The sequence below is a fragment of the Wyeomyia smithii genome, chromosome 2 (genome assembly GCF_029784165.1).
Source record: "Wyeomyia smithii strain HCP4-BCI-WySm-NY-G18 chromosome 2, ASM2978416v1, whole genome shotgun sequence".
In the NCBI taxonomy this organism is placed as follows: domain Eukaryota; kingdom Metazoa; phylum Arthropoda; class Insecta; order Diptera; family Culicidae; genus Wyeomyia; species Wyeomyia smithii.
This window is the reverse complement of record NC_073695.1, coordinates 268217784-268229731: the sequence shown is the minus strand read 5'-3', so window position 1 is coordinate 268229731 and position 11948 is coordinate 268217784. Positions and strand designations below refer to the sequence as shown.

The following is an 11948-nucleotide window of genomic DNA, read 5'->3' as shown; positions in this document are numbered from 1 at the left end:
ACTTCGCATTAAGATCACTTGAAAGGAAATCTTACATGCTTACATGCATCGACATGATTACGTAATCCTTTCATGAAATATAAAGTCGAAAACAAACAGTAATGAGTTTTCCCATGCAAAACCCAAACAAATATTAGCACCACATACATAAGACATACGTAACACTCAGGAAGAAATATTTTCTAACTAAACCAATCAACTAAACCATGGAATGGATTCTCCTAAGTTCACTTTAGATTTTTCATATAGTAGAAATCTCTAAAATTCACTTAAAAACTCCTAATTTGGTATTATAGTCGGGCATCTGCACTCGAAAACTCATTCATTTCAAACACCTAACTCAGAAAACAAATTCCGCGCATTGCTCTATACGGCTACAACGGGACTCGTTCAGCAGCCAACCAAATTTTTTTTTCTATTTTAATCACTAAACACTCGCTACACTAAGAATACTTTAATCTTTTAAAATGTTCACCTCAAATTTCCAAAAACAAGCTTGAATTAGCAGAAATATATGAAATGGCTTTTTACAAATCCTCAATTTCATGTATTTCCATCTGTTTTCACTTCGTTGAAGATAATCAAAAGTTGCCAAATCAGTTTCTGTTAATACGAAAAAATCATACTGAAAATGTTGAACTATTCCGACATAATTGACATTAATCGACAGCACTGCAGTGGTTACTTAGGTTACCAATTTTGCACGTAAACAACTGCAGCAGACACCTAGGTAACCTACTACGATGGTTTGCGACTATGTTCATTCATGAAAGTGTGACTATTTCATGTTTACAAGGGTGATGAATATAGGTGCGTCGTGAGATGAATAATTGAGCAGTAATTTAAGTGTTGAGATGGATATGGAAGCGTTGTGAGAAATGTTTTGTTTAACAAAATTCAGGATAAATCTAGCAAAGTTTACTAAATATACAATGATGGGTAGACTGACCAGACGTACTGTTTTGAACGGGACAGTACCGTTTTTTAGACTATTTTCAACCGTCCCGTCTTTTTGCCATTTTGTACCGTTTTCGGGGACTCCTTTAAAAATTCTTAAATAAGACTTTGCATCGAAATTCTCCTAAATGGAAAATAAGTTTCCAAGCAGCCAGGATTTTTCTAATATTACTGAATACGTTTTGTGCCTTCTTGACTGTACCGCACCACTGAAAAGGACATCTAGCGTGAACTGATAAAGTCGCGATGGAAAGTTGAGACTATATGATAATTGTTAGTCAAATTGAGATCAATCATCCATGTGACAAATTTGAGAAACTCATTGCAAAAATCGAAACTCTTTTACACTCTTCTACGCTAAATCTCATCAAACGCTAAGCATCGTATTAATAATTGTTTGCATGCTTTGGTTGGTAAATTTTTTTCAAAAATCAATTTTATCATGCGTCCCGTTTTTTGAACCCCTTTGTCCCGTTTTTATCCCGAGAAAATCTGGTCAGCCTAATGATGGGCGATTCTATAAGAGCACGTAAGCGTATTTTGTTTATTTGTTCAATGATTTCGTGAAAATTTGGTGTTTAATCCGTGTATTCTTCGTGAACATCGGCTTAATGCGATGAATAATAGAACAAATACCCGATTTCATATTTTAAAAGGCTAAATTGTAACCACCTTTTAGTATAAGGTCTTGGGCTTGAACCAATCTTTGCGTTTACTTTTGGCGTTTCAGCATGATTGCGTTTCTCTTTCTCCTCACCAAAGTTGATTCATGCCAAGCCTCAAGGTGATGCTACATACACGAGGCGCTTTCCCATTCTATCCCGTCAGTTTTCCACAGGAGCGAAGGGTACAGCAATACAGGTTGATCACCACCTCACCTCACCGATGGCTTTCGCGTCATTGACAAAACGACCACCGTAAAGCGCAACACAGCAAGACGAAGAGAGAGAAAACAAAACAATCAAGTTCAATTTTGTACAGTCTCCTTATTCAAGAGGTTCGTTGTCTGCGCTTAGTTTTCAACAGTTGAGCCAGGTTCAGGAGCGGAAATTTTCACACCGTCGGGTAGGATTATTGTTTTCCGTCGTTCCGTCGGGTGTTTCATCGGACAGTGATTGCAGCACCGAATGGAGGTTTTCGAAACAATCTCGAATCGGTTTATCGTTTAATATTTTCCGTTTTTTCCTCCGGTTTTCGATTGAATCAAGTCGCCTCGATCGTTTAGGTGAAAGGCAGGAGAAAAAGAAATTTTCCTCTGCACACACAAAAGAAACGACAAAGTGAGCGAGACACAAAGCAAGTCAAATCGGACGCAGAAGCCCGAAAGAGAGAGGATCGCGATCGGTTGGTTGGTCGAATGAAGTGTTAGACGGAGGAAGAAAGAAAAGAAAAAAAAACGTTCGAAGGAAGTTTTCTTTTTTGACATTTTGATTTATCTTAGATTCGTTTCAAAGGCTTCGACGCATGCTGCGTTAACATTGGTTGCTGTGATTGAAGGGTTTTACCCTAGCCAGGATTACAGATTGCCAAGGTGCAGTTCCTTGAGAACAAGGAGGAACTGAACTAGAAATTCGCTGTTACGGTCAAAACCGTGACTGTGATCGTTTGCTAACAGCTGCAATAAAATCAGTGCTTCGGAAGGGTGGGGAAAAGCCCCTGTTTATTTCTCTTCTAACCCGGGTTTTAAAAAGCTGCAACCCTGAAGAAGCTAGTGCAAACCCGTCTCAATATGATCCAAGATCCGGGCGCCGGTCCGAGTGAGAATCCAGGTGAGTACACTGTCAAATTTGCGATTTAGCTTCTTGATGAAACTTTTCGATCGTAGAACCACATCCAGCGAGCAGGTATGAGCGGGTCGTTTATGACATTCACCGGCCACCGATAGCCGCGGCCCCGGTACCAATGCAGGTGGATCCCGAAAGTCCGCTCGATATGACTGTACGCCGGAAGGAGTGCGACCGACAGGAAGATACCTCTCCGGGCGTGGAGACGACAAACTGTTCCAATCGGAACAGCACGGATGCGCCGATCAATCTGAACACGCGCCCGAGTGTGATAACGAAGGCACCCCCTCCACCGATCAAAAAGCGTATTAGTAGCATGCATAGCAATGGTAAGGATTTATTTAAGTGGTTGAACACGTATGCGGTAACCGAAAAGTTAAAAGAAAGTAGAATGGCTTGTACCTAAGTGCACAAAAGCAGGTTTGACGTACAACTTCGGATGGTATAACAAATTGTTTTGGCTATGAGTTATATAGAATTCATAATTTCAACAATCATGGTAATGAATGAAATTTACTATGTAGACAATACACGATTGTACGGATCACACTGCTTGGCTGGGCTACAATGGTGTTCCGTTACTCGCTAAATAGGCATGTTAGTTCTTTGCTGCACCACCGATATTTTTGCCAAACATATTTGCGTTATTTCAAGAATATGCCAATTATTCGAAGAATACGCCAATTATTACAAATCACAAGTTTAGAGAACATTTCTACTTTCGATCAAGACTTTGATGCTTGGCCTGAAGTAAGACTTGGGCCTACGTCAAAAATGCTATTGCTTACATGTGAAGTGCATATTTGTAAGATGATTTTTTTAAAAACTTCGTCAAGTTTGATAAATTAGAAACAAATTAAGATTTTAGAGCCTGTAATTGGTTTATTTTATAAAAAAATTTTGCACAACCGCTAAAAATCACGAGAAACTTTTTTGAGTGCATACGTGTATAACTTCTGACGGGTTTAATGTTGTTGCGAAATTAAAAGATTTTCAATTACTTTAAAGGTGAAATCGTGATAAAAAATACTGCGGGTGATAATCTTTCTCCGGCAAACTGTGACGTCTTCATCGAGGAACATTTCCGGAGATCTTTAGGCAATACTTACGCATCCATCTATGGACCTAACAGCAACAACAACAACAATACCACTCAGCAGAAGAGCAGTGGCAGTGATACCAGAAACAGCAGTACTAGCAGTAGTAGCAGTATTAGCAGCAGTAGTTCCAGCAGCGCACTCAGCACCAGCAGCAGTTTGAACAGTTCGAGCGGAATCAGCAGCAGCAGCTTGGCGAATTTCAGCATCGCTAGCCAACTGCAGCAGGTCACCGCTCCCAATCCTGTTGTCAGATCAGCTCAAACGATTGCACCGCTAGAAGTCACTCCGATACTGAAAGTTAAAGCGGAAGCTGCCTTAATCCAACCACAGCCGCAACAGCAGCAGCCGCAGCAACAGTTGCTTCAACACGCCCGGGCCGAGTTGAAGGCGCTTAAAAAAGAGCCAGGAACTGTGCAGCATGTCCGCCCCGACTCGGAGGAAGAGGTAGACGATCACTTCGCTAAAGCGCTGGGAAACGACACCTGGAAGATGATACAGGAGAAAAAAATGAATTTGTGAGTCCTCCCGTACGCAGCCGACGGAACCCGCAATCGTTGTCCTCGCGCAAAAGGGAAACGGAACTCTTTTTGAACAAGGTTTGCGTTTTAGGTTAAGAAAGCAACCAGAAAAAAAAGCTGAACCACAATCATACGTCTCGTGGCCGGCGCAGCACCAGCAACATCCCACTGTGTTAATCCACTTGGTGTGTGCCTGACGAAAAGAAAAAATCTGTAGAAAAAAAATTAACGAACGCTGCGACTGCAGAGTCCAAGACTAGGAACACTTTCGAGAGAACCGGCGAAAGGCGTCGTTTCGGCTAGAATTGTGGTCAATTGTTAACACATTTATACCATTTTTTTTACTCTTAATTACTCGTACTATATATCGACTATTGCTGATGTCTGTGTTAGGAACGCTTCTCTTTTTTACGTATACATATTCTCTTAGACGGTCACTTGTTCGAAACGAGCGCATTTACTAATTCCTTGTTGTTTGTTGTAACATGATATATTTTTGTTCCTATAGATTTGTTCTCCAACCGCTTCCTGTGTCTCCTCCTATGGTGCCTTCACTCACTGCTCCAATCCTTCTCCCTCCCCCTTTTAGTAGACTGCCAATGCGCTGAAATCTTCGTTCGCGTTGATGTTGTTGGAAAAATTACGAAACAGTACAGATAGATTTCAAATCCTGCTGACGCGAATTGCACACAGTCGAACGCACTTGAGCGTAAGTAACCTGAACTAACCACCACGGCAAGTGCAATTGAGTTGAGAATAGCGAGAAAAAAAACCTATCGGAAAAGGTCGCGTTGCGGGTACTGTAGATCTCCCCGTCGTTGCCCGCCGTTGGTTTAATCCTTCACCCCAGTACTGATTTCGAATGGTGCTAGAGGCTATCGAACGCAATCTACTCACCTTTGGAAGCCAGTACTTGTGAAGATTGTTCCCAGTTCCCAACAAAAAATAAATGTTCAACAAGCGTTAACCCTTGAGCTCCCATAATCAAAAATCCAATTTGCAATCGAAGCTTCTTCTTCTTCTTCCGTTTTTTTTTGTCTATCGTTTCTTCACTTCAGTTGAAAATTCGAAACAGAGGAAGGCTTGTTTTAATCTTTTCCATATTTTAGTTTTTTCTTCATTTATTATTTTTATTGCTATTATCATCGAATAATATTTAGTGATAAGTTTTAAAACAAAACTAAAAGTGAGTTAAAATCAAAAAAAAAAATCACCCGCGCAAACTACGGCGAAAAAGTGTACCATTTCACGGCAAGAAAGGCAAGCAAAACAATGTAACAATGCTATCTAAGTGTAGAGTTCTCGATGAAAACAGTAATAAAATATTTTTTGTGATAGAAACTTCCCTTAAGATAACAGCAACAACAACAACACAAAAAAAAAATAGGCTGCACAGGTTTTTTTTCTTCTTATCACTTGCACGAACGATCGATGCGATATCGCTTCGGAACGGGTTGTAGTAGTAGATCTGGCCACCGCCAGCCAGCGACTGCGGTAAGCTCGACGCAAAAAGGTCGGTTTAAATGAAACTTAGATGTTACAGGTGACAAATCTAGAACAAAAAGACATCCGATACACACACGGTAGTAGGGGGTGCCCCACCCTCCTACCCCCGGCATGCTGGTCCCGTCGGCGGTAACCGTAATACCTGCGGAGGAATCACCTCAATGTCGTTCGTCTGCCGGTTTGTTTCGTCCCTTTGTGTGTGTGAGTGTAAGTGACTGACTGTGTGTACTGAACGAGAGGCAGAATTATGAAGAAATAATAAAATCGGATTGAATTACCCATTTGAGGCGGTTTTCCTCTTTGCCTGGTTTCGTCAATCGTGCCCGTTTTTTTTTTATTTCGTATTCTCGGCGCGCAAGGCGCACCAGTTTGACTCAGGCTCCTCAGGTTGTGCGAAAAGCAAGCACGCAGATCGGTGGATTCTGTGCGATGCCGGTAGGGTTTCCATCCACTCCGTCTTTCTCACTCTGTTGATGCAAACCGGTCGGACAAAAGGAAGCAAGCAGTGAGGGAGTAGGTTGCAGTGATGGGTTCACATCGCCATGTAACAGAGAACCCGATACCGACCACTTCATGCCAGAGTGGTTACATTTTGTAACAGCCTTCGCCTATGCCTGAGTGAGAGGATTCTGTCCGCGCAGTCGCGTCACCTTCCGATCCCAGCCCAGGGATTGCTGACTGATGGGTGCAGATCAGACTCAGACCGGACACGCTTCGTGGTGTAACATTTTGAACCGAACGGCTTTGTTACGACCAGAAACAATAGGGCAGCTCGTTTCCGAAGGCCAGTGTGCGCAGTCTAAGCGCTACTGCTACCGGTTTTATGCTGTTTAGCTGGAGCCAAAAGACAGATTCGTAATGCTTATGACGTAAAGAATTTAAATCAAAGATCTTCTGCTGATGAACTTTACACCAGAAGAGTTTTAAATTTCATTGCTTTTACGCAACGCGCGTAACTTTGCAAAAGAAGAACTTAAATTACAAGCAATGACTTATTGTTATCATTAAGATATTCTAAAACATTACTATCGAATAATGAAAATGCACCGGAAGTACTGAAGGCCAACAGATTGGACGTCTAGTGAGTAATTTGATCAAATGAACAGTCCAGTCATTTGCGAGAGGTCGCAACTTAGACGGCACGTCGGTAGCCGATCCAGGCAATGGACCTCTCAGTGATTCTGAAACGCCAGAGTTTTCCACAGTCTTGAAGGATTCTTGAAATGCTATGAACTGTCTTTAGGAGTCGCAAGCTTCCCTCTGTGTTCAAGGGTAAAGCAAAGCAAAGCCTTGGTGCTACATTCCGATTCGGAACTTGACCTTCTGTTTATTTATACACAGACTTCGCAGCCGACTATTTAGTGTACAGGACAATTGCGGGGCTAGCGCTACTACCCTACTGACACTAACAGTCTCTCCCGAGCCGAGACTCAAACCTACGACGACTGGCTTGTTAGGCCAGCATCATACCTCGAGACCATCCGGACAATCTAGTCCGGAGGATGTGCGACGACCCGGACATCTGGAACGCGGTCTGTGCGGCCGCCTCTCAGATTGTTCTGGAGCTGCAACGTGTGTGGCGGGTCAACCACCAACACGCCAGTAGTTAGTAGTTAGCTAGGAGGTTATAAGAGTAAAGAGGGTGCATCACGCACAAAAGCCACTCCCCGACGAAATACTTAACCGTCGTTCCGGGAAGACCAGGGCTTGAGACTGGAGGGGTTTTAGTGGGTCGGGACAGGGATCAGTAGGTGTCTGGGCGAGTGTAACTACCTCAGCATCTCTCCCCTAGTCTCATCCCCACAACCTGAGTTCTCTTCTCAGGTGTCTGTTTGCAGATTTCCCCGCCACCTTTAAAAAAAAAAAAAAAAAAAATACCTCGAGACCATCTGGGAGATTCAAGGGTATTAGGGTTAAAATCCGCGAACAATTAGTTCACAAAATTCAGGTATTTAACCGATTGTCATCCAGTTTTCATCTAAACATAGGCTTGGAAACAACTGAACCGATCGGCGTGAAATTTTGTATAGAGGGTTTAAGGGGCCGAGAAAGGAGACTAAGATAGCTCGACACCCCTCCTTCTTCTGGCAGGGAGGGGTTCCACACAAATGAAACGCAAATTTCTGCACATCTCTAAAAATAATCAATTAAATGAAACCAAATTTGATAAGTTAAGGTTTTTAAGAGCAAGAAAAAATTTCATGGTGGTTCGGCACCCCTCTCTCTTCTGGAAGAAAGGATTCATACAAATGAAACTCAAATTTATTCACAACTTAAGATCTAATCAAGTACAGTCGCCATTCGATAACTGCAAGACTTTTAATTGCAACGCTATCTAACTGCAAGACCGATAACTGCGGCAACTTTGTTCATTATAGATGAGAATTTATAGATCTCCACTGTTAATCAATGAAGCAAAATCACTATGTTATGTTCCTTAATTATTATTAGAGAAAAAAGTAGGAGGTTGTATCCCAGACACGACCGCATAACCGACGTAGAACTACGCACAGTATTAAGGAAGGACCCTTACTCTGGAAAGTTGAAAAATAATGAATTTTCGTGATAATTGAAAAATTGGATGTTTAGAGAAGGGTGAAGTGTTCGGGCATTTCGGCTATTGATTAAGGTATATTTGAAGATGTATTGTGTGTACCGTGGGTACAAATATAGTGAGTATTCCGCTATTTGACAGTGTTTTTCTCGAAACCATGTTTTTCAACTGATGGTAAGTTTTTCTCACGTCTACAAACCGATTTGTTTAGAGTTTTACAAGCAGCTGTAAAAAAAATTCATTTATTTTAATCGGCACACTAGATGCTGAGAAAAACGTACCACCAGTTGAAAAACATGGTTTTGAGAGTAACGCTGCCAGCAGCGTAATACTCACTATATTTGTATCCAACACATGCAAATTATATCTCCAAATATACCTCAATCAATAAGCAAAATACCCAAACACATCAATCTACTCTAAACATCCGAAAAAAGTAACGGATTTTTTTATTTTCCAAACTTTCAGAGTAGGGTCCCCCCTTAACAAATGTATAGTTTGCATTTTTTCATAACTACTAACCAACTTAAAATCTACTTTTGCTTGCTCGAGAAACTTTTCATTTAATATACTCTGGAAACACGTTTTGTGCCGTGCTGGAGTACAAAATATATGGCTATGTGATCTGGAACTTCCATATGGTTGAGAAAATTCCACTTCTATCGACCCATTTCAACAGAGCAATATCCCCGTACTTTTCACATGCTAAGCTTTACTTTGAACTACAACAGCCATGAGGTTAGAAAAGGTTTTTTACTACTGTATTGAATGTTGCTAGTTTAACATGAATGAGAATAACAGCGAATAAAAATAATAAACATACAGTGATGCTTCATATTTGATTTTTCTCTGCAATTACAGTACTATAGGCTTCTAATTCGCATATAAAAAATACGATATCAATGAACGAACAGACAGAAATTGCTGTTGAAGTCTGGCGCTCTTTCTAAAATACGATTCATCTTCAATCACTTTTTTTTGCCTTAAAAAAGGCAGTTTGCTGTTCAAAATCTGTAGGGGAATAAAGGCGCTCTGACAAAACGCACTGAGGAAGCTGTTTCCATATTCAGAAAATTAGACGCGACAGAATTTGATTGTTAGGATCCAGCACAGATTACTTGCTTGTGTTGTCAAAAAATTATTACCCTTCAATTACTAGTCACTGTGCCTTCAAAAGGCATTTTGCTGTTCAAAATCGCATATGCTGATGGCAACCTTTGTGCTGCCCCAACAAAGGGGGAATAACGGCACTCTGACGACACACGCCGAGAAGAACCGCGCTGCTATTGAGACATGTGACCAACACCCGGGCAGGTAATTTGTTTAATCTTAAATCAGCTACAAAGCAACCCGCTGTTACTGCTGCAATCCGCTCCTGCTACTGTCAACGTTATGGACGGTCCGTCCAGTTCACCTTTCGACTAAAAAATGTAACTGATTTTACCAGAAACACTCTTTTATAGCCGAAGGTTGCTACGAAATAGGCCACGCCTTTCTGTTCAGTTTTCTAATTCTCTAATATTCTTTAGACGAATTATTCCACCATTCGCATTTGATTTTTGTATCCAGCGAATAAACACCGATGGTGCTCTCACACACGCAACGATTTTAACCCGTATCGTGTTGCGGTTTGTAACATCAAGCGATTTCGTTTGCTCGCTGTTGCGTGTTGCATCATGTTGCAACTGAGCAGCTGGGAGACGACGTAATTCTGTTCATGCTGATTGATTTAAACGACTTCAATTTATTCCTGTAAAGTCGAATTAATCACCTTTGTTGAGGCGTTCTAACAGAACAGGGCAGTTTGTTGCTCGAAATCGGTTATGCTGATCGCAGCCTTTGTGCTGCCCCAACAGTCAGTGGGGAGGATTAGATAAATAAATAAAGTAAATTTGTGACCGCGACAGAATTTGATTGCTAGGATCCAGCACAGAATGATTGAGTTATTGCCAAAAATTATTAACCTTCAATTACTTGATTATTTGCCTTGAAAAAGGCATTTTGCTATTCAAACTCTGTAAAAGCTGTTCTCGCATTCAGTGAATAAGACGACCGCGAGAGATTGTGTTTTCTTGGATTCAGCACAGGCTGAAGCCCTTAACTGGCAAATCGAGACGTTTGGTGCTACCTCGCTGCTGCTTAGATATGTGATGTGATTTGTGTACTGGCGCAACCCGCTACTGCTACTTCCGCAATTCGCTACGCTGCGGCTAACTAGTTATACTATTCTGTCGACCTTTTTAGGGAAAGGCAGCAAGCGACCAATCAGAGGACATAATTTTCGTTTCAACAAGGCTTGACAATTTTCAATAGTACAATGGTTCGCATAATCAATCAACACTTTTCTACATTTGGGTGGATGCGTATATAATTTTCCAATCAATTGCTGCAAGAATGAAGGAAATCGGTTGAAAACAAACCGATTTATAAGCATTTAAAAAGGGACAATTTTCGTCCCCTATTCGTTAATAGTTTTCCTATTTACATCCCTATGTGGTAGGCTAAAGAAAAACGTAGCTCTACGTCAAAAATATCCATTGTGCATTGTTTGGCTAGCTTTCACTGCTCAGCGAGGCAGTGCATAGTAGATCACAAACAATATTTGGTCAGTGCGTCTTGAACTGTCCTACAGATCAGACGTTTTTTCGGTTGCTTGTGGACTGGTCTTTAACTGCCTATAGCTTCAAAGTTTGTGTTTTGTCAGTGTGTCTTTTAAAGACCACCTGAAAGTTATTTCCCATCAGTCTTTCTCAAGACTACCTACTTTTGAATTTAACATTTGTTTTAATTTTTTTCGTATCACCTGAAATGGCTTCGAGTGTCTGTAGTGACAATCCTTTTGATATTTTGCCTGAGCAAGAAGCTGGTGAAATGGAAGTTACCAATAATGAAACTATACAAAATATAAAATCTTTAAAAAAGGAGAAAGTTCCACCTATTGTGGTAACTATTTCTTCTGAATTTAATATATTCAAAAAGTAACTTTCAACGTTTGTTTCTGACGTTAAAGTTACCTATCAAATTGGCCGTAGAGGTGAATGCCGCTTATTTGCCGACTCAGTAAAGGGTCGTGATCGTCTTGTTCAGTATTTAACTGACAAGATGTACAAATTTTTTACATATGACACCAAGAACGCCAAGCCGTTCAAGGTTGTCTTTAAAGGTCTCACCAACGATCAAACCGTTGATGAGATCAAACTTACTTTAACAGAATTACTTGGCATAGCCCCTACCCAAGTAATTCTAATGAAACAAAAATCACGAGGCGAAAACAGTCAGAGAACTGGAATTTCCCTTGTTAATTATTTAATTCATTTTAACCGCAATGAGGTTAACAACTTAAAATTTTTTGAAAAAGCACATGCTTTGTATAATGTGCGTGTAAAGTGGGAAATTTATAGGAAGTATGGCGGAGGTGAAAAGCATATCACCCAATGCCGTACTTGCCAACGTTATTTCCATGGTTCCAAATTCTGTAACATGGACCAAAAATGTCTTAATTGTGGAGACTCTTCTCACAAAAAGGACA

General features: G+C 40.9%; 1 protein-coding gene across 1 annotated transcript; it reads left to right on the top strand.

The window, feature by feature from the left end:
* Positions 1-1850: 1850 nt before the first annotated feature.
* On the top strand, positions 1851-5746 carry LOC129724053 (uncharacterized protein DDB_G0271670-like). Its single transcript, XM_055678651.1, has 3 exons — positions 1851-2726; positions 2783-3070; positions 3750-5746. Exons 1-3 carry the CDS (start codon positions 2687-2689, stop codon positions 4358-4360), a joined length of 939 nt encoding a protein of 312 aa, XP_055534626.1. The 5' UTR covers positions 1851-2686; the 3' UTR covers positions 4361-5746.
* Positions 5747-11948: the final 6202 nt, after the last annotated feature.

What these genes read in the sequence shown, in the direction of transcription:
- LOC129724053 (XM_055678651.1), top strand. Translation starts at nt 2,687, where the DNA reads ATGATCCAAGATCCGGGCGCCGGTCCGAGTGAGAATCCAG. An exon ending in CGGTCCGAGTGAGAATCCAG is followed by an intron (nt 2,727 to 2,782) that starts GTGAGTACACTG and finishes TTTCGATCGTAG; the next exon opens with AACCACATCCAGCGAGCAGG. An exon ending in TAGTAGCATGCATAGCAATG is followed by an intron (nt 3,071 to 3,749) that starts GTAAGGATTTAT and finishes ATTACTTTAAAG; the next exon opens with GTGAAATCGTGATAAAAAAT.